General features: G+C 44.4%; 1 protein-coding gene and 1 pseudogene across 3 annotated transcripts in view; both read left to right on the top strand.

Moving 5' to 3' along the window:
- The window catches only part of LOC140427999 (zinc finger X-chromosomal protein-like), a 58,993-nt gene that overhangs the window by 21,995 nt on the left and 17,862 nt on the right, over positions 1-19,136 (top strand). For all 3 annotated transcript variants that reach the window (XM_072513938.1, XM_072513939.1, XM_072513940.1), the window contains exons 2-6: positions 1,952-2,047; positions 9,626-10,195; positions 13,404-13,559; positions 16,340-16,483; positions 17,235-17,276. In XM_072513938.1, the coding sequence (XP_072370039.1) occupies positions 1,981-2,047; positions 9,626-10,195; positions 13,404-13,559; positions 16,340-16,483; positions 17,235-17,276 (979 nt within the window). In that variant the 5' untranslated portion in view covers positions 1,952-1,980. The remainder of the gene's footprint in view (positions 1-1,951; positions 2,048-9,625; positions 10,196-13,403; positions 13,560-16,339; positions 16,484-17,234; positions 17,277-19,136) is intronic.
- On the top strand, positions 17,283-18,090 carry LOC140428000 (histone H2AX-like; annotated as a pseudogene).

Below are 19,136 nucleotides of genomic sequence, written 5' to 3' on the forward strand. Positions count from 1 at the left end.
TTTTCAGTCTTCCATTGATCTGTTTTTCTCTCACCGTTGTCTCCCCTCCTTCCACCCCACTAGGGTTCCAAGTTGTCCTTTGACACACTGCTTATCCCTGTTCTTCCATTAACACATTCTGATGTCTTAATGTGCCACTATCGGCACCCTTCTAAGTCATTATCACCACCATTTATGTTCCCTTTGTCTTTATGTCCACAACATCTTGCAATCTCCACCCATCGCTGTCCCTCTAACCAGCCCATTGCTCCAAGCAACCCACAACAGTATAAATCTCATCCTATTTCTAGTTCTCTAGCTTTGACAAAGTCATCCAGACTTGAAACGTTAGCTCTGTTCTCTCCCCACAAACGCTCTCAGACCTAATGAGATTGTCCAGCATTTTCTGTTTTTGTTTCAAATTCCAGCATCGGCAGTAATTTGCTTTTATCATTGTAAATAAATGTATTTTGATTGTCTGTGTCTTTTACACATCAATCACTATTTATTTTGTGTTTACATCTGATGGCAGGGCATTGAAGCAATAAATATTTGCTATTCTTGGGCACAATCAACTCGTATAGCTAGTGATTCTTCCAGTGAGACTGTAATTTATTAATACACATTGATGTTGAATTGGCGATTGAGAAACTGACATGGGTCTGAGTAGTCCTGCCTGATGACAGTGAATATTTCAGAAGTTAGATATATTGACAGGTAATGGAGTGAGTCTTAAATCCATTTGTGAAATCGTACATTAAATAATTTTGTTTATTTTCTTTCCTCGTATGCCCTCCTGAAGGCAGTGAGACATTCTGAGGTACTTGTTGGCCAGCAACTGTCAGTACCAGCCAAGTCCCTGTTCTTCATCTGTACGCCTTGTCCAATATTGCGACAGCATTGGAACCAAGAGAGGCATCACATTTGTCCCTGCATTAGTCACTTGTGCACTTACCACTGGACTGTGTTCAGCTTACTTGACCGTTTTTAAACGAAAATCTCTTTCTTCTCCCAAGGAAGCAAAGTTCAATATAACTAATTTTCCCATCCTCCCATTGCTGGATCTCAGAACTGAGATTGAATTTGAATCTGGGGGTTCTCTGATCTTTACAGCTGAGCAGAAAACCACATTATATATCTATGCGCTGTTATTGAAAGAACTTCATTTTTCATGTATTTCTCGCTCCATTTGCTACTTAGAGGTCAAGCAACCTGCTTCCAGGCCTCTTCAATGCTGATCTTGTGAGGTGTGCAAAAGTGGTTTAGGCATTTACTAGTCTCCATTCATTTGTTTTTCTTCTCTGTGAGGAAATGACTAATCATTGCTTGTTTCCACCTTAAAACAGAATTGAGATTGAGGGATTTGACCCCTTGAATTTATAGACGTGAACAGCCAGTTTTATTCTATTTAAAGCTTGCATTTCCTTCAATGTTTCTGATCTTAATCATTAAAAATTATTGGGATATCTTGAATTCCAAGGTCAGCGGAAGCTTTGTTAAGTGAAGAGGGTTTATATAGATTGGTAGAATGAACTGTTGGATTTAGTCACTCTAGTTAGCCATTAAATAGTATGCCCCCAAAATTTCTATGTATTGCCCCAGTTATTTGCATCAGCCAAATTTAGATACAGTGGAATGTTCTATACTCCGTAACGTTCCATCATATAAAAGGTATGGTGTACAAATAACTCGGTAAGAAATTTATGTGTAGTTTTTGTTCAACAGCTTTCATACAAGTCTACCAAATAAAACTAGAAATATTGCTGCTTTGGATGGCATAGTTCAAATTATGAATGATGAACTGTGGGTAGTCAAAGGCAAAATTCTCAAATTTACTCTAACTCCGGATTTGATCTTCCAAACCTTTAAACCCATAACAATATATGCACAAAGAGGATGTGAAAAATAAATAACATGCGTACAGTAACTCAGTACTGAGAGGATTCTTATAGCTTCTTGGTTCATTTCACAGATTTAAGTGACTGATGAAATTTACAGACCATGGATGAAGATGTAGTCAGACTCGAACTACAGCAACAGGAGCCCAAGGTTATTTTTGATAACACAGGTAATCCAAAAACAGGTTTGAATTAAGAATATTATAGTACTTGTTCAGTACACTAGAATATTTTATGGCACCATTTTTAATACAGAAGTCCTAACTTGATAAATTATAATGGAGATTATTGAAATGGATTGAGGCATTTCCTTTTGGATTTGCCAATGTAATTCGCATGATTTTGCAGAGGATAGCTCCCACAGTTATTGAAAGGTTACTTTTCATTTCAAGATCCTCCACCACATCAATAAAGTCCCACAAACCAGAAATAAAATGAATTAATGGTCAATTTATTTTGTTGATGTTAGCTGTAATATGAAAGTTTTTTGGTTTATTCATTCACAGGATGTAGGTGACGCTAGCTAAACCAGTATTTATTGCCCATCCCTAATTGCCCTTGAAAAGGTGGTGAACTGCTGTCCATGTGGTGTAGGTAGACCCACAGTGCAGTTAGGAAGGGAGTTCCAGGATTTTGATCCAGGGCAAGCGAAGGAGTAGCGACACAGTTCCAAATCAGGATTGTGTGGCCTGGAGGAGAATGTGCAGGTGCTGGTGTTCCCATGCACCTGCTTATTAGCATGATAAGTGTTTCCCAGTTATGAATGTCACTAATGTGAGGAATATGAAGCTGTGTGCTTCATAACCAAGCTGAGGAATATCAGTTCGACATCTCCACCAAATTACTCCCATTGGTGCCAGAAGCCACCATGCAATACTGAAGGCCAGAAACTTCACCAGAATGGAAAACCCTGGGTGGGATTCCCCATTGCCTGACAGCGATTTTGTAATCGGCGATCGGGCAGAGAAACCGTTTTGACGAAAAAATTGGGGGCGGTGCCTGTTTGACATAGGATTCGTATACTCCGCCTCCTCCAAAACGGCATCATCCTGCCGCACGCCGTTGGGACGGCCTCAGCACGTCGCCTGAAGGCTCACCCCCGATGGACCGAGTTCCTGATGGTGTGGGACATGTGTGGTCTCAGTCGGGCGGGAGCCGTGCTGCTGGCTGGGGTGGGGCTTCCGTGCGGGCTGGGGAGACTGGTGGGGTGTGGCCAGGGGGGCATACTATTTGGCAGGTCGGGTCCACGCATGGCCGGCGCCATGTTTTATGGCGCGACCACCGCAGGTCATCAGACCCGGCCATTCTCCGGCCATTTATTTTGCGGAGGCCGGGAATTTTACGTGGCGTGGCTGCCAGCCCCTCACCGGTTGCAGGATCGGTGAGGTGGCATCGCCGATTTTGTTTCCACGTAAAACACCACAGATCCGCCACACTTAACCTTAGAAAGGGAGAATCCAGCCCACTGTCTCTAATTCAAATACTCTAGTGTTATGGGCCAGGGTTTAGAGAACCCCAAGGTATAGCACGGAGTTCACTTGACCCACAACTTTTAATAGATTGTGGTATGGGGAGCACACGGCCCCTCTACAGGTGTGGTATAGCAGAAATGGAAAAGTATTTTTTAAAGCAAAAGAAGGTTTATTCTATGAATTCAAGTTAACCTTTTTAAAACATACAGTGAACCTCTTAGCAAACATTAATTCAAATGCAACCCCCAAAGAATACAACACTAAGTAATCCTTTAAGCTTTCCTTTTAACATCCATAAGACTTAAAACACCTTTTACCAGAAGCACATCAGGTTAAAGTTATTAGTTTTAAATCACCAGGATCAATTTACAGTCCTTAGATTACAGAGAGAGATTCATACACCTTCTGGCTGTGACTGCAGCTATCCAGCTCTGAAAACGAAACTGAAACACACCCTGCAGCAAACAGCCTAAAATGAAAGTAAAAAGCTGACAGACAGCCCAGCTCCACCCACACTCCTGACATCACTAATAAACACCCATTTCTTAAAGGTACATTTCTTAAGCACCCATTTGTTAAAGGTACTCTCACATGACACTAGTCAAGAATTTCCTTTTCATTGGGGCGGCATGTGGCGAAGTAGATAGCACTGGGACGGCGGCGCTGAGGACCCTTGTTCGAATCCCGGCCCTGGGTCACTGTCCCTGTGGAGTTTGCACATTCTCCCCATGTCTGCGTGGGTTTCATCCCCACAACCCAAAAGATGTGAGGATAGGTGGATTGGCCATGCTAAAACTGCCTCTTAATTAGGAAAAAAAAATAATTGGGTACTCTTAAATTTATTTTTAAAGAAGAATTTCCTTTTCATAGCCATGATCAGGAAGTGGGTAGTGGGGGAAGGCTGGTGTGGGAGCGGGTGGAGGCGGCATCATGTTGGGGCACAAGTTTTGGGGATTGGTAACGGCACCTCTGCATTTCTCGCCACCTCGGTACTCCATAAGCCGGTCGTAATGGCAGCTCTGAGGGTATGGGGGCAGTGACGGAAGCATTTGGGAGCGGAGAGAGCGTCTGTGTGGGCTCCAATTTGTGGGAACCACCGGTTTGTGCCGGGGAGGCTGGAAGGAGGGTTTCAGGGGTGGCAGAGAGCGGGGAATGAGAGGCTGGGGGACCTGTTTATTGATGGGAGCTTTCCATGTTTGGAGGAGGAGTTTGAACTGCCACGAGAGAATGGCTTTCGTTATCTGCCGGTGAGGGACTTTGCACGGAGGCAGGTTTCGACCTTTCCTCTTCTACCGCCCCAGGGGATACAGCACCAGGTAGTTTCGAAAACGAGTGGGAGAGGGGAAGGTCTCGAAAATTTATAAAGAGCTCATGGAGTGGGAGGGAACCCAGATAGGGGAGGTAAAGCGGAAGTGGGAAGATAAGCTGGGTAAGGAGCTAGAGGCGGGTCTATGGGAGGATGCTCTGAGCAGAGTCAACACATCCGCATCATGTGCCAGGCTCAGCCTGATACAATTTCAGGTGGTTCACCGGCCACACATGACGGTGGCCCGGATGAGCAGGTTTTTGAAGGGGTGGAGGACAGGTGTGTGCGGGTGGGCCTGCAAACCATGTCCACATGTTTTGGGCATGTCCGAAGCTTAGGGGATTCTGGCAGGGATTTGCTGATGTTATGTCCACAGTTTTAAAGACCAGGGTGGCACCGAGTCTAGAGGTGGCAATTTGTGGAGAGTCGGAAGACCCGGAGTCCAGGGAGCGAGAGAGGCTGACGTTTTTGCCTTTGCCTCCTTGGTAGCCCGGAGACGGATCTTATTGGCGTGGAGGGACTCGGAGCCCCTGAAATCGGGGGTATGGGTTAGTGACATGGCTGGGTTTCTCAGACTTGAGAAAATCGTTTGCCCTGAGGGGATTGATGCTAGGGTTCGTCCGGAGGTGGCAGCCATTTATCGACCTCTTTGTGGAAAATTAAACGGTCAGCAGATACAATAAGTGGGGGGGTTATGGAATGTGGGGGGTAGGGGGAGATCAGCGAGTGGAGGAGGAGGGACTGGGGAACTGTGTGTATAAGCCAGGTTGACTGGGTATGGTTGTTGGTTGGGGGGAGAGGGGGATGTTATTTATGGAGTTATGTTTACATTTGTAACTGTTGTTATAAAATCATAAATGCCTTAATAAAATGTTTTGTGTTTTTAAATTCCTTTTCAATTTCCTGTGTTGCAATGTATCCTAACGGGAAACATATATTTTTTCCCTGGTGGATTGAGATTATGAAGTCCAGATGCTTGCTGTTGTCATAAACATGTTTATGCACATTTGCTTCACTGACCTGTGTTGGTTTCCAATTCCTCAATAGTTATCACCCTTATGCGTAAATCCATCCATATTCTCTCCCCTCTCAACTCTGCAATCTCCACTCTTACAAACCATACTCTCAACTCTGCAATCTCCTCCACTCTTACAAACCATACTCTTCACAGATTTGCCACTCTCTAGTCTATTTTGGATTCCTTCTTCCTTATTACCACTGCTGGCAACCCAACCATTCCTTAAGCCACCTAGACTCTACTATTTGGACTTTCTTCCATACCATCCCTCTTCCCCCCCCCCCCCCCCCCCCAACTCCATAGACTTTCTTTCTTCCTTTTGAAAACAGTAAAAGTTCCGAACAATTTACTGAGAATTTCTTGTCTCATGGATACTGCACCGATAACGTTTTGCTTATTTTCGTGTATTGGTTTTCAGATCAGAAGGTTTGCAGTTCGTATAACATATAACGGGGTACTAAAGGAGGCGGCAATGGAAATAGTGGATGCATTGGTTGTCATCTTCAAAAAATCTGTAGACTCAGGAACAGTCCCAGCAGATTGGAGGATGGCAAACCTAACCCGCTACTTAAAAAGGAGAGAAAAACAGAATTCTAGACTGGTTAGCCTAACATCAGTAGTAGGAAAAATGCTAGAGTCTATTGTAAAGGATGCAAAAACAGGACACTGAGGTAAAGTTAACATGAACTTATGAAAGGGAAATCATCAGTTTATGAGGAGAAACTAAGTAGACTGGGACTATGCTCATTGGAATTTAGAAGAATGAGGGGGGAATCTTATAGAAACATATAAAATTATTTATTTATTTTTTAAAGTAAATGTAGAGTACCCAATAAATTTTTTCCAGTTAAGGGGCAATTTAGTGCGGCCAATCCACCTACCCTGCACATCTTTGGGTTGTGGTGGTGAAATCCACACAAACACGGGGAGAATGTACAAACTCCACACGGACAGTGACCCAGAGCTGGGATCGAACCTGGGACCTTGGCGCTGTGAGGCAGCAGTGCTAACCACTGCACCACCGTGCTGCCTGAAACATATAAAATTATGAAGAGAATAAATAGGATAGAAGCAGGGAGGTTGTTTCCACTGGCGGTGAAACTAGAACTAGGGGGCATAGCCTCAAAATAAGGGGGAGCAGATTTAGGACTGAGTTGAGGAGCAATGTCTTCACCCAAAGGGTCGCAAATCTGTGGAATTCCCTGGCCAGTGAAGCAGTTGAGGCTATCTTGTTAAATGTTTTTAAGGCTGAGGTAGATAGAGTTTTGAACAGTAAAGGAATAAAAGGTTACGGTGAGCGGGCGGGTAAGTGGAGCTGAGTCCACAAACAGATCAGCCATGATCCTGTTGAATGGCGGAGCAGGCTCGAGGGGTCAGATGGCCTACTTCTGCTCCATGTTCTTATGTTTGACAAACCTACTTGAGTTTTTTAAGGATGTAAGAAGTAGAATTGATATGGGTAAACCAGTGAATATGATATATTTGGATTCTCATAAAGCTGATAAAGTCCCACGTAGGAGGTTAATGTGCAAAATTAAAGCACATGGGATTGGGGTAATATATTGCCATTGATTGAGAATTGGTTAAGAAAGGAAACAAAAGAGTAGGAATAAATAGGGTTTTTGTTTTGAAGTGGCAGACAGTGACTATTGGAGTACCACAGGGATCAGTGCTTGGGCCCCAGCTATTCACAATATACATCAATGATTTGGATGAGGGAGTCAAAAGTAATGTTTCCAAGTTTGCTAATGACGTGAAACCTGGTTGGAAGGTGAGTGGTGAGGAGGATGTTAAGAGGCTTCAAGGTGATTTAGACGAGTTGAGTGAGTGGGCAAATATGTGGCAGATGCAGTGTAATGTGGATACATGTGAAGTTATCCATTTTGGATGGAGAAACAGAATGGCAGAGTATTATTTAAATGGTGATGTGGGAAGGGACCTGGGTGTCCTAGTACACCTGCCATTGGAAAAAGCATGCAGGTACAGCAAACAGTTAAGGCAGGCAAATAGTATGTTGGCCGACATTGCACGAGGACTTGAATACGGGAACAAGGATGTCTTACTTCAGCTGTACAGTGCGCTGGTAAGACCACATCTGGGGAGTATTGTGTGCAGTTTTGGTCTCCTTATCTAAGAAAGGGTGTACTTGCCATCGAGGGAGTGCAGCAAAGGTTCACCCAGACAATCCTGGGATGGCAGGATTGTTGCATGAGGAGAGATTGCATCAACATGGACTGTACTCACTCGAATGTAGAAAACTGAGACGGAGTCTAATTGAAACAGATAAAATTCTGACAGGGCGGGGCAGACAGGATGTGATGAAGTTGTTTCCTCTGGCTGGTGAGTCTAGAACTAGGGGTCACGGTCTCAGGATACAGGCCATTTAGGACTGAGAGGGGCAGAAATTTCTTCACTCAGTGATGAACCTATGGAATTCTGTACCACAGAATGCTGCTAAGGCCAAATCACTGAATATATTTAGAAGGAAGTATATACAATTTCTAGATTCTAACGGTATCAACGGGTATGGGGAGAGCTCAGGAGTATGGTGTTAAGATAGAGGACGGGATTCTCCGACCCCGCGGCGTGTCGGAGAATCGCCGGTGGGGGCGCGAAATACGCAATACAGACTCTCCGGCAACCAGGAGAATTGGCGCAGCGCCGGTCGGGGACCAGTCAAACCCCCCCCTGCCAATTCTGGCCGCGTGATGGGCTGAGTGCCCGCTGAGTTCGGCCAAGTCCCACCGGCGTCATTCTCGTGTGGTCCTACCCGGCGGGACCGCGGCGTTCTGGCTGCCAGGGGGGGGGGGGGGGGGGGGAGGGGTGCGGCCTGGTGGGGGGGCGGGATCCGACTCCGGCAGGGGGCCTCTGCGGTGGCCTGGCCCGCGATCGGGGCATATCGGTCAGCGGGGGTTCCTCCACGCCGGGCCCCTGTTGGTCTCCGCCATGTTGCGTCGGGGCCGGCACGGAGACGGCAACCCGCGCGCATGCGCGAACCTGCGCCGGCTGTGGCACGCATGCACGAACTTGCGCCGGCCGTGGCGCAGATGCGCAAACTCGCGCCACCTGTGCTGGCGCCCGTATCAGCAGCTGGAGCAGCGTGAGGCTCTCCAGTGCCATGCTGGCCCCCCTTGCGGCGCAGTATCGCTGATCCTAGGGGTCAGGTGACGCCATCGTAAAACGCTTCAGCGTCAACAATTAGCCCCAGGATCGGAGAATCCCGCCTAGAGGATCAGCCATGATCCTGTTGAATGGTGGAGGGGGCACAAATGACTGAATGGCCTATCCTTGCTCCAATTTTCTGTGTTTATGTATGATTGCAGTCTACTTTACACGGAAAAATGGCTGTAACAGCTGGAAGTATTTTCTTGGGTCTTTGCAAAGCTAGGTCTCTGGCACTTGGTATATCAAAAACTGGATTTTGCAAGCTGTTATCGGGTTCGATTAACAGAGCAGATTTGGATTCCTTTGTATTTTGGTAGAGGAGTTGTGGGTCCAGGTAATTGATTTTAAGCAGTTGTAGGAAGAAAAGTACAAGAGGATGAGTGATACACAGAAGTTGTGAATTTCTCAATGCTGCATTTAAGAATTCTTTCTGAACCATTTTTATAATGTAAAAGTGGAAACTAGTAGTTTGAAGGTTACTTTAACAGACCAGTATAAATTGTATACCAGAGAAGAATAAATATGTTCTTAGTCCAAAAAACCGCTTCTAAGAAAATAAAAAATTATTCTGAAAAAGAAATCTATCATGGCCACCAGTTATTGATAAATTTATGCTCTATATATAATGCTTTAGCTGTTGAATATAACGAGTACAGAATAATCCCCATAAATGTTTAGAGCTTAACTAAATAAACTGAATGCCTCATTGGCTGCGCTCAGTTACAGTTTTTTTGAATGTCAATACAATGCTGTTTTAGTAAAATTCTCCCTTTTTTCTGTTTTCTAGTTCAGGAAGTGACTTCCCAACACATTGATGGACACCATATTCTTGTAGAAGTTCAAGAAACTGTCTTTGTTGATTCCACTATTAATTCTGGATCCCACTTTGTATCTGATGATACCGACTCTGTTGTAATACAGGATGTCATTGAAGATGTTGTCGCTGAAGATATTGTTGCTGAAGATGTTCACTGTCCAGATATTATTGAGGAGTCAGAAACCATCATTGTTCCTGAGCAAGTACTGGACACAGATGTTACCACAGAAGAAACCTTGGGCACAGTCCCTGAAGATGTTTTGGCTTCTGACATCACCTCAGAGGCCATGTGTGTAGCAGAACATGTCCTGACAAGTGAGGACATTTCTGATATGGCTACTGTTGAGCATGCTGCTGTCACAGAAGCAGAAATAGTCACGGACACTTTGTCGCCTGATGGAGAAGAGGTCCTAGTGACAGACCCTTCCACTGAGATAGACACACGTAGTTTACACGTTCAGAGTCAAGAGACCGTTCCAGTCACCATTGAGGCTCCAGTAGGAAATAAAGACACCAGTGAGGATTATTTAATGATTTCCTGTAAGTGACGAGAGAGGTAGGCCTTTGGCACATGGAAAATTAAATATTAATGAATTTTTTTTTTTTTGGCCCTGAAAACTAGCTGAATGTATCATTATATATTGTATTGGATATATATATTTTGTGGCTGAGGCACTTCACAATTTGTGACTGAAACACAGAGAGGGGAAATATAAATTGAATTCATTCTAGTGAGGCTTAATTTGTAATTAAAGGACTCCTTACTCACTAAGTCACACTGTCTCCCACCTCCAAACCCCAAACTCATTGCCACAGATTTGAGTACATCTGGTTTGATTCTTGTCATCCACTGTAAAGTCTGCCTTAACCATGTTGATTGTTACTGAATGATCCGCCTACTTTCAGGATCATTCGGAGGGTAAGGAGAATCAGTTGCAATTTTCCTGTGCGAGTATGTTCTCAAATCCCTAGTCCCACCCCTCTGACCCCTATCATCAGTTGTCAAGAACTCTGTCACAAGAATTGAGCCATTTACACTGTTTCCATTTCTTCTCCATCGTCTCTCCACACATGGCAAGTTAATCTTTCACAAGGCCTACCCAACCTCTGACTGTTTTATCTTTCCTGGTCATACTACTATGTATGACAGCATTCAATTTAACTCATAATTCATTTCCAGTATAACATTTTCTACTTTCTGTATTGCTCATGTTGAATAACAATACTTAAATATTTTGAGCAAATAAATTCATTTACTATTAAAATTAATTTAAACTGTTAACTGGTGAATAGGAGCAAGATCACTGAACTATTTGTCTGCCCTCTTTCCTAGCTCAGCAACGCAGATATAAATTAATGCTGTGTCTGGCTGAAATTCTTAGTTAGAGTAGCGGTTGAACTTTGGGTATTCCTGAGCTATATGGCTCAGTGCCATGATGTACACAGCAATTAAATGGACATTCTGTAAACTTTTTGAGTAAGATCATATAGCAGACAAAAAATCAGTTCAATCAAATTGGAAGCTTCCTGTTTAATCACAAAAAAGGAAGTACAGGTGTACCTGTAATGGAATTGGGAGCACTGACTTGCAAATATTACTCTGGGTTTTTAAACATTTTTCAGGCTGGCTCTTTTACCTACCCCCTCAACATTAATGGCCACTTCAAGAATTTGTGTTAAATAAGGAATGGTGGGGCTTCTCCACCTTTGTTTTGTAAATCATGAAATTCGTATTGATGTTAGCATCGTGATTTTTTAAATGATTGGTGTGACCTTGGTTTAGTAATCACACTTCAGTATGGGTAGGTTCAAGTTATGTAATTAGATTATAATGTTTTGAGCCATTGTAGGAACTCTTTAAATGATTTTAATAGGTCTTCATGTATTTTTTATTTTCCTGATTTAATATCAGAAGGTAGTGACTTCTGCTGGGTATGGTTCCAGAGGTACCATTATTACTGAGGTACCTCACTCACTCAGTGATCATTCATTATGTGTGAGGCTAGACGTTGAGTGTGAGCAGACTATTTGACTTCTGCTTCGAAGCAGATCTAAAGCTTAATTTTATAAGATGATCCCCTCTGCTTTATTATCAAAATGCATTATTTCACTGAGTTTGTTTGTTTATATGTTCATTTTTATTCATTTACTTTAGGATTAGCATTCTTCATCAATAAGTATTTAGAGAGTGTCCACTAGTTCTTATCAAGAAGATTGTCTGATCTGTTCCTTCATTTTATAGGACTTTTGCCCTCCTTCCAAAGCTTTACTCTTATATATTTGCATGAATCATAATGATGACGTAGTGAAGCAAAAGAACACATACTTTTTGAGATCAGATCAGTTTTAAAACGGTTGTAGATTGGCTTTCGAGGTCTAACCATTTTGAATATGCACTTAAATGTTGCAAACTTACGTTTTTGTGTTTTTCATTACAATTCAGCTGTTCTTGTTAATTACCATAGCTGTCTTCTTCTATGTCTGTCTCAGCACTGTAATCATTTAAAAAAAAATTTTGAGCACCCAATTCTTTTTTTTCCTATTAAGGGGCATGACCAATCCACCTTGCCTGCGCATCTTTGGGTTGTGAGGGTGAGACCCACGCAAACATGGGGAGAATGTGCAACGTCCACACGGACAGTGGCCCGGGGCCGGGATCGAACTTGGGTCCTCAGCGTCCTGAGGCAACGTGCCACCCAGCACTGTAATCATTTTTCTTTTCCTTTTTAAAAATAAATTTAGACTACCCAATTCATTTTTTCCAATTAAGGGGCAATTTGGCTTGGCCAATCCACCAAGCCTGCACATCTTTTGGGTTGTGGGGGCAAAGCCCATGCAAACACTGGGAGAGTGTGCAAACTCCACACGGACAGTGACCCAGAGCCGGGATCGAACCTGGGACCTCGGCGCAGTGAGACAGCAGTGCTAACCACTGCACCACCATGCTGCCCTCCAGCACTGTAATCATAATGTGTATTTACCAGCTCAGTCATCAAGTCTGAAGATTAGTTTTTAAATCCATTCAATATTCTCTATACATATCGTTAACATTTCTATGCAAACAAAAAACAGCTTAAAAAAAATAGATAAAGTACATACAATGTGATTGAGGTGTTGGGAACATATCTTCCAAGATGAAGATCTATCACCCTGTACTTGATTATTGTTCATTGCACAGACAGGCAGTGTTCTATCACCAGTTCTTGACTCTTGAACCCAATGCAAGTTGGTGCCTAATTTAGTATTTTTGTGGAGAAAAACTGTAATGATGTTTCCGGTTAACTCTATTTCTCTTTCCATGGATGCTTCCAGGCTTGTTGTGTTTTGAGCATTTTGTGTTTTAATTTCAATTTCCACAACCATGGTATTTTTCTTTTGTGTAGTATTTTTGAGTTTGCTAATTACATAGAAGTTTATTCTAGCAAAGTTAAAATGGTACCAGAGAACTTTTACTTATCTGTGAATGGTTTTAAAGCTGTGAACCAGATACTTTTTCTATACTTACTTTTTCACATTATGGTCTGATATGTGTATATATTTTTATTGGAAAGCCACATTTAGTTTTCCATTTTGTATAAAATATGCAAGTTGGTTTGAAAGCAATCAAATTGTATGGGGTTTATTTTGCTGGCAGGCTAAGTGGTTTGTAAGAAGCATGTCAGGCTGTGTGCATGCTATAGTCAAAAAGTGTGTTTTCTAGCTGTGCACATGATTCAATTAATAGTATATTGTACACTTTATTTTTCAGTGGATGATGATGGAAAGATTGGACATGAAGGAAATGGTGAACTGAAAATTGAAAGTGGTCTGTCAACACAAGGCGATCATTTAAAAGCAGATGGTGCTTGTTCTGAAGTCATTAAAGTTTACATTTTCAAAGCAGATGATGGAGATGATGATTTGGGTGAGTAATCTGGAGTAATGCTGCCTTTTTAATATATTGTTAATGATCTACTAAAACCTGTTGACCTTTATTGCAAAAGGACTGGAGTATAAAAGTGGAGAGAAGTGGTGTTGCAATTGTATAGGAGATTGGTGAGACCACATCTGGAATATTATGTCCAGTTTTGGTCTCGTTATTTCAGGAAGGATGTGGTGGCATTGGAGACAGTTTAGAGGAGGTTCACCAGATTGATTCTGGGGATGAAAGGTTGACATATGAGGAGAGATTAAACTGTTTGGACTTGTACTCGCTGGAGTTTAGAAGGATGAGAGGGGATCTGTTCGAGGTGTATAAAATACTAAAAGGGATTGATAAAATAAACGTAGACCAAATATTTCTCCTTGTGGGGCAATCGAGAACGAGAGGTCATAGATATAGATCGCGAGGCAATAGATTTAGATCTGAGATAAGGAGGAACTACTTCTCGCAGAGTGTGGTGAAATTTGTGGAAATCGCTGCCCCATAGTGAGGTGGACCATTAAATGGTTTCAAGAAGGAGATAGATATACTTCTGGTTAAAGGGACATGGGCAACTGGTGTGGAGGTAGATTTGAGACCAGAAAGAGATCAGCCATGATCTGATTGAATGGCGGAGTAGGCTCGAAGTGCTGAATTGCCTACTTCTGCTCCTAATCTTATGTTCCTAGCGAATAGCATAAATTTGGGATGAATAGAAGGAGGGCTACAACCATAATTTGTGATTGAATTAGATCATTTTTGGCAAAATGTTTTGACATGCTAATTTCTTGACTTTTCTGTACTGGCTTGTTGTTGTGTGAGTAGTTAAGAAGTAACAATATTGAATGAAAGTCCAGTCTATATCAGTGTTCTTCAAACTTTTCTTCCGGGGACCATTTTTACCAACCAGCCAACCTTCGGGATCCAACCCAGCCGACCTTCGTGACCCACGCAAGTCGAACTGCGTGACCCACCATTTTCCCTTGCCTTGTTTGCTGCAGACAAAAATGGAGGAAATGGTTTTGGGTCCATTTGGCCCTCGTACACGCTCCTCCAATGGAACCTGTTGGATGAGGGTGAAGCTTTCCGGTGTCGGAAAGTATGGAATCTCCAACTGTCCAAAGTTCTAAAAAGATTTCCTGTAAAATTTTAACATATAAACCCCCCCCCCTCCGAACTTGTAAAAAATGAATAAAACTCCCCCTGAACTTGTAAAACAAGCTGCAACCGTTTAAAAAAAGAAAAGCGGTCGCGCACGCGTGCTCGATCATCAGCGCGCATGCGCAGTGCAGCCGCATTTTTTTTAACACGTTTGCGGCCATTTTGAAGGCCGCTTGCAGTCGGCATTCTTAACAGCCGGCTGCTTCGGCTGTTGCATGTAGATTTGCGCGATCGGGAGCGCCGTGACGGACGGCTCCGTGACCCTCCCGACACCTGCCCGTGGGTCGCGCCCCTGAGTTTGACAATGCCTAGTCTATATGCTTTTATGTACTTTTTCACATCACTCTTGCATATAGTGGTAGTTTTGTGTGGAATTTGGATTGTTACAAGCCTACAGAAGCTACAGCTCTTGTTTGCGTTCAAAATGCTGTATGTCGAAAATGGCAGCTTGTTGACAAGACTGGAAAAGAAGGAAGATGTCCACAAAACATTAAAGGTTTAAAAATTGCAGCCGCTGCTTTTGGCCCATTTATTTGTGTTTTATTTGTAGCGCTCATTTCAATTCTCTTAGATACAGATTCTTAATGAGATTTCAGTGTCTGTACTTCTGATACCTACAATGGTCAAATTGACAGTCTTTGTTGTCCATAATTTCCACATTCTCAGATTCCTACAATCTGTAATCTTGCCTGTGTTATGTAACTGAGACGTCACACTCGCTGTGAGTTGAGAAATATATTTGGAAATAGGAAATTCATATTTCTTTACAATATGAGAAAATGTGATGAATGTGGGGAAAATGGTAGAAAATCTTGATTGTGAGGGAACTTTTAACACTGGGGCAAAAACAGAAAATAGTAGACAATCTCAGCAGGTTTGACGGCATCTGTGGAGAGAGAAGGGAGCTAACTCTGGATGACTCTTTGTCAAAGCTAGAGAGAACTGGAAATACGGTCAGATATATGTCCACATGTCTGTCCTTGGCCTGCTGCAATGTTCTCAAGAAGCCCAGTGCAAACTGGAGGAACAGCAAGCACCTCTCCGATTAGGCACATTACAGCCTTCTGGACTTCACATTGAGTTGAACAACTTCCAATTGTGAACTCCCTCCTCCAGCTTCACCCCATTTTTATTTCTATCAATTCATTTTCATTTCTTCCATCCATCCATTACTCCCTCACCATTGTCCCCCTCACCCCCCTTGGGCCATCTGTTCCCTGTTTCAGGTTGTATCTTTGTCCTGGCATTAACACATTTTGATCTCTTAATGTGCCCCTATCAGCACTCTTCTTGGCATTGATCACCTACATTTACATTCCTTTTGTCTTTCTGTCCATGCCATCTTTGTCAATCTCCACCTATTGCTGGTCCTTTATCTAGCCCCACTGCTCCACCCCCTCCCCCCACAACAGTATAAATCTGACCCTGTTTCCAGATATCTCTAGCTGTGACAAAGAATCATCCAGACTGGAAATGTCAGCTCCCTTCTCTCCACAGATGCTTTCAGACCTGCTGAGATTATCCAGTATTTTCTGTTTTTGTTTCAGATTCCAGCATCCGCAGTAATTTGCTTTTATTTTAATGCTGGGGCACTACTAAGTTGTTTTTTTTTGCAATTTAAGGTGGGACAGTGGATATTGGCGAAAGTGAACCTGATAATGATCATGCAGTTGGATTACTGGATCAGGGCAATGTAGGCAGAATATCACGAGAAAAGATGGTTTACATGACTGTTAATGATCCCAGCCAGGAAGATGAGGATATAAGTAAGTAGTTGGTACAAATGAACATCATTTTTTGCATTGAACTAAATTAAAATGTACTTTCACGATAACGCTTTGAAAGTTTTAAAGAAAGACTTGACAAATTAAAGACATTTTGATGAGTCAAATTATATATAATTTTTTCTGGACCTCTTTTGGAATTCAAACCTTAAATTGTAGAGAAATTGATTTATTTTGGTGCTGGGTGACAATAATCATTAAAGCAATTAATATTCTATACATGTCTAGATTTCATGGAATTTACATTGCAGAAGGAGGCCATTCGGCCCATCAAGTCTGCACCGGCCCTTGGAAAGAGCACCCTACTTAAGCCCACACCTCCACCCTGTAACCCAGTATCCCCACCCAAGCTTCTGGACACCAAGGGGCAATTTGGCATGGCCAATCCACCTAACCTGCACATCTTTGGACTGTCTAAAATATATGTTCCCGTAAAAACAAGATTATAACTCGTCTTTTGAGTTAAATGCAGTTAAACACTACCGGTTCTTTTTTAAACACCACTCAGTTACAATATTTTTTGCTGATGCCATTTATGGAATTCTGTTTCATAACTTGCCATGATAGGATTGTGCACGTAGTGCTGAGCCTGTACCATAATCACTACATTATAATGCCATGATTAAGCATAGGAAACTGTTTTGTTTCTTTTAATAATTTAAGATTTAACTATCGTGCATGTATGATGTCCTTTAGTCAAAAGATCAATAACTTCCATTTGTTTATGTCATAGTGAATACATCACAGCAAGAGGAGAACTGCTACCTTCAAACAAGTGAGTGCCTTTTTAGAGTCATAGAGATGTACAGCATAGAAAAGGCCCTTCAGTCCATCAGGTCTGCGCCGGTGAAAACGGCCACCTAAGTATTCCAATCCCATTTGAACAATGTCGAGTCGCGGTAAAACTGGATGCAAAGGGCGAGCCAAGACCAAGACACGCACCTCCCGGGCCGGCCTGCAGTTCCCCATCACCCACTGGTTGCTGCGCAAGGGCCACTAGGCCGAGGAGATGCTGGCGCGCCAGACTACCTGACCGCCGAGATTCTCGAGCTGGCCGGCAACATGGCCCGGGACAACAAGAAGACCCGCATCATCCCCTGCCCCCTGCAGCTCGCCATCCGCACCGACGTGGAGCTCAACAAGCTGCTGGGCGGCGTCCTGCCCAACACCCTGGCCATGCTGCTGCAAAAGAAAACCGGGCACCTCAGCAAGGTTTACGCCTGAGCGCAGCCGGGGGTGGAGAGGGGAGTGACTGGAAAAAATCCAGCATAGAGCCCATACCCTTGTATACTTTTGCATCACAAGTGCACATCTAAATACTTCATAGATGTTATGAGGGTCTCTGCAACCACAACCCTTTCAGGAAGTGAATTCCAGACTCCTACCACCGTCTGAGTGGTTAGCACTGCTGCCTCAGTGCCCGGGTGCTGGATCCGCTCGCACCCTCATCCCATGGAGAGCCCCTGGGGTCACCGGGCACCCCAAGGGAGGAGGAGGTGGTGGGGCCCGTTCTGGCTCCCCCTGCAGTGGGGGTGCCGGAATGCCGCGCCACCTCGGACTCTTTTCTCTCCTCCCCCCCCCCCCCCCCCCCCCCCACCACCACCACCACCGTGCCTGGTGCATCTAGCAGACAGAACAGGGTGGCACCACGCCATCCCAATTGCCCAAGGTGCAGCCTGGCCCATCCAGGCCGGGACGCCCCAGGAAACGGCCGCCAAAGGGGACCCTAGTCACAGGGCAGGCATCACGGGTGTCCACCTCCAGTTCTGCTGTACCATCTGGGGGAACACCGAGACGTAGTCATGGGGCCCGTAAGGCCAGAAAGGTAGACACTGATGAGTAAGTTGGCACGGGTGCAGGGCACAGAATAGTTAGATGGGCTAGGGCACATGTGCCGGACATCCGTTATTGAACACATTCCACACTTATGCGAGCTGCCTCTGTCTGATGCGGGTGGGGACTGTGTGCCAATGTGTGTGAGGGGCGCTGCGATGGAAGTTGAGCTCCGGTGCGTGGGACGTGCGGCCCCACGGCCCCCTCCCCCACCGTTCTCCCACACCAACCCGCCCCCAGCTATGCGCCAGGGCCATGGGATGCAGTGCCTGGGCCGCGTGCAGGGTCCACCCAGGTGGAGGGTCTTGATGTGGCCATTGTCGAACGATGTATGGCTCAGAGCCCATCGCACAGCGGGCTGTCATCATCCTCCATGCCTTGTACCAGACCCGCTGACACCATCAACCGTTTGCCCCCATCCAGTTGTGCCGCAGATGAATGTGGCATGGAGGAGTCGTGTGCATGCGGGTGATGTGGTGGTGTGGGAGGTGAGGGTGGTCGGTGGTGTGGGTGGTCGGTGGTGGGGGAGGTGCCGAACTGTCTGTGCCCATGTTCATCACTGCTGACCCCCACCGCGATCGCCGAAACGTGCAGCTACCAGCGACACCCTTGCCTGCTGGCCCAGCCGGCAGCGCTGGGCAGCCTCCTGTTGACATCCCCCATGTCCCATGCATCTGCTTCCCCCTCGCCATCCCCCTCATCTGGAGAAAAGTTCTCCTCATCCTGACCGTCCTCCTCCAGCCCATCGCCCCTCTGCTGGGCTATGTTGTGCAGGACGCAGCAGACTACGACGATGCGGCCG

This window comes from Scyliorhinus torazame, chromosome 8 (assembly GCF_047496885.1).
Source record: "Scyliorhinus torazame isolate Kashiwa2021f chromosome 8, sScyTor2.1, whole genome shotgun sequence".
In the NCBI taxonomy this organism is placed as follows: domain Eukaryota; kingdom Metazoa; phylum Chordata; class Chondrichthyes; order Carcharhiniformes; family Scyliorhinidae; genus Scyliorhinus; species Scyliorhinus torazame.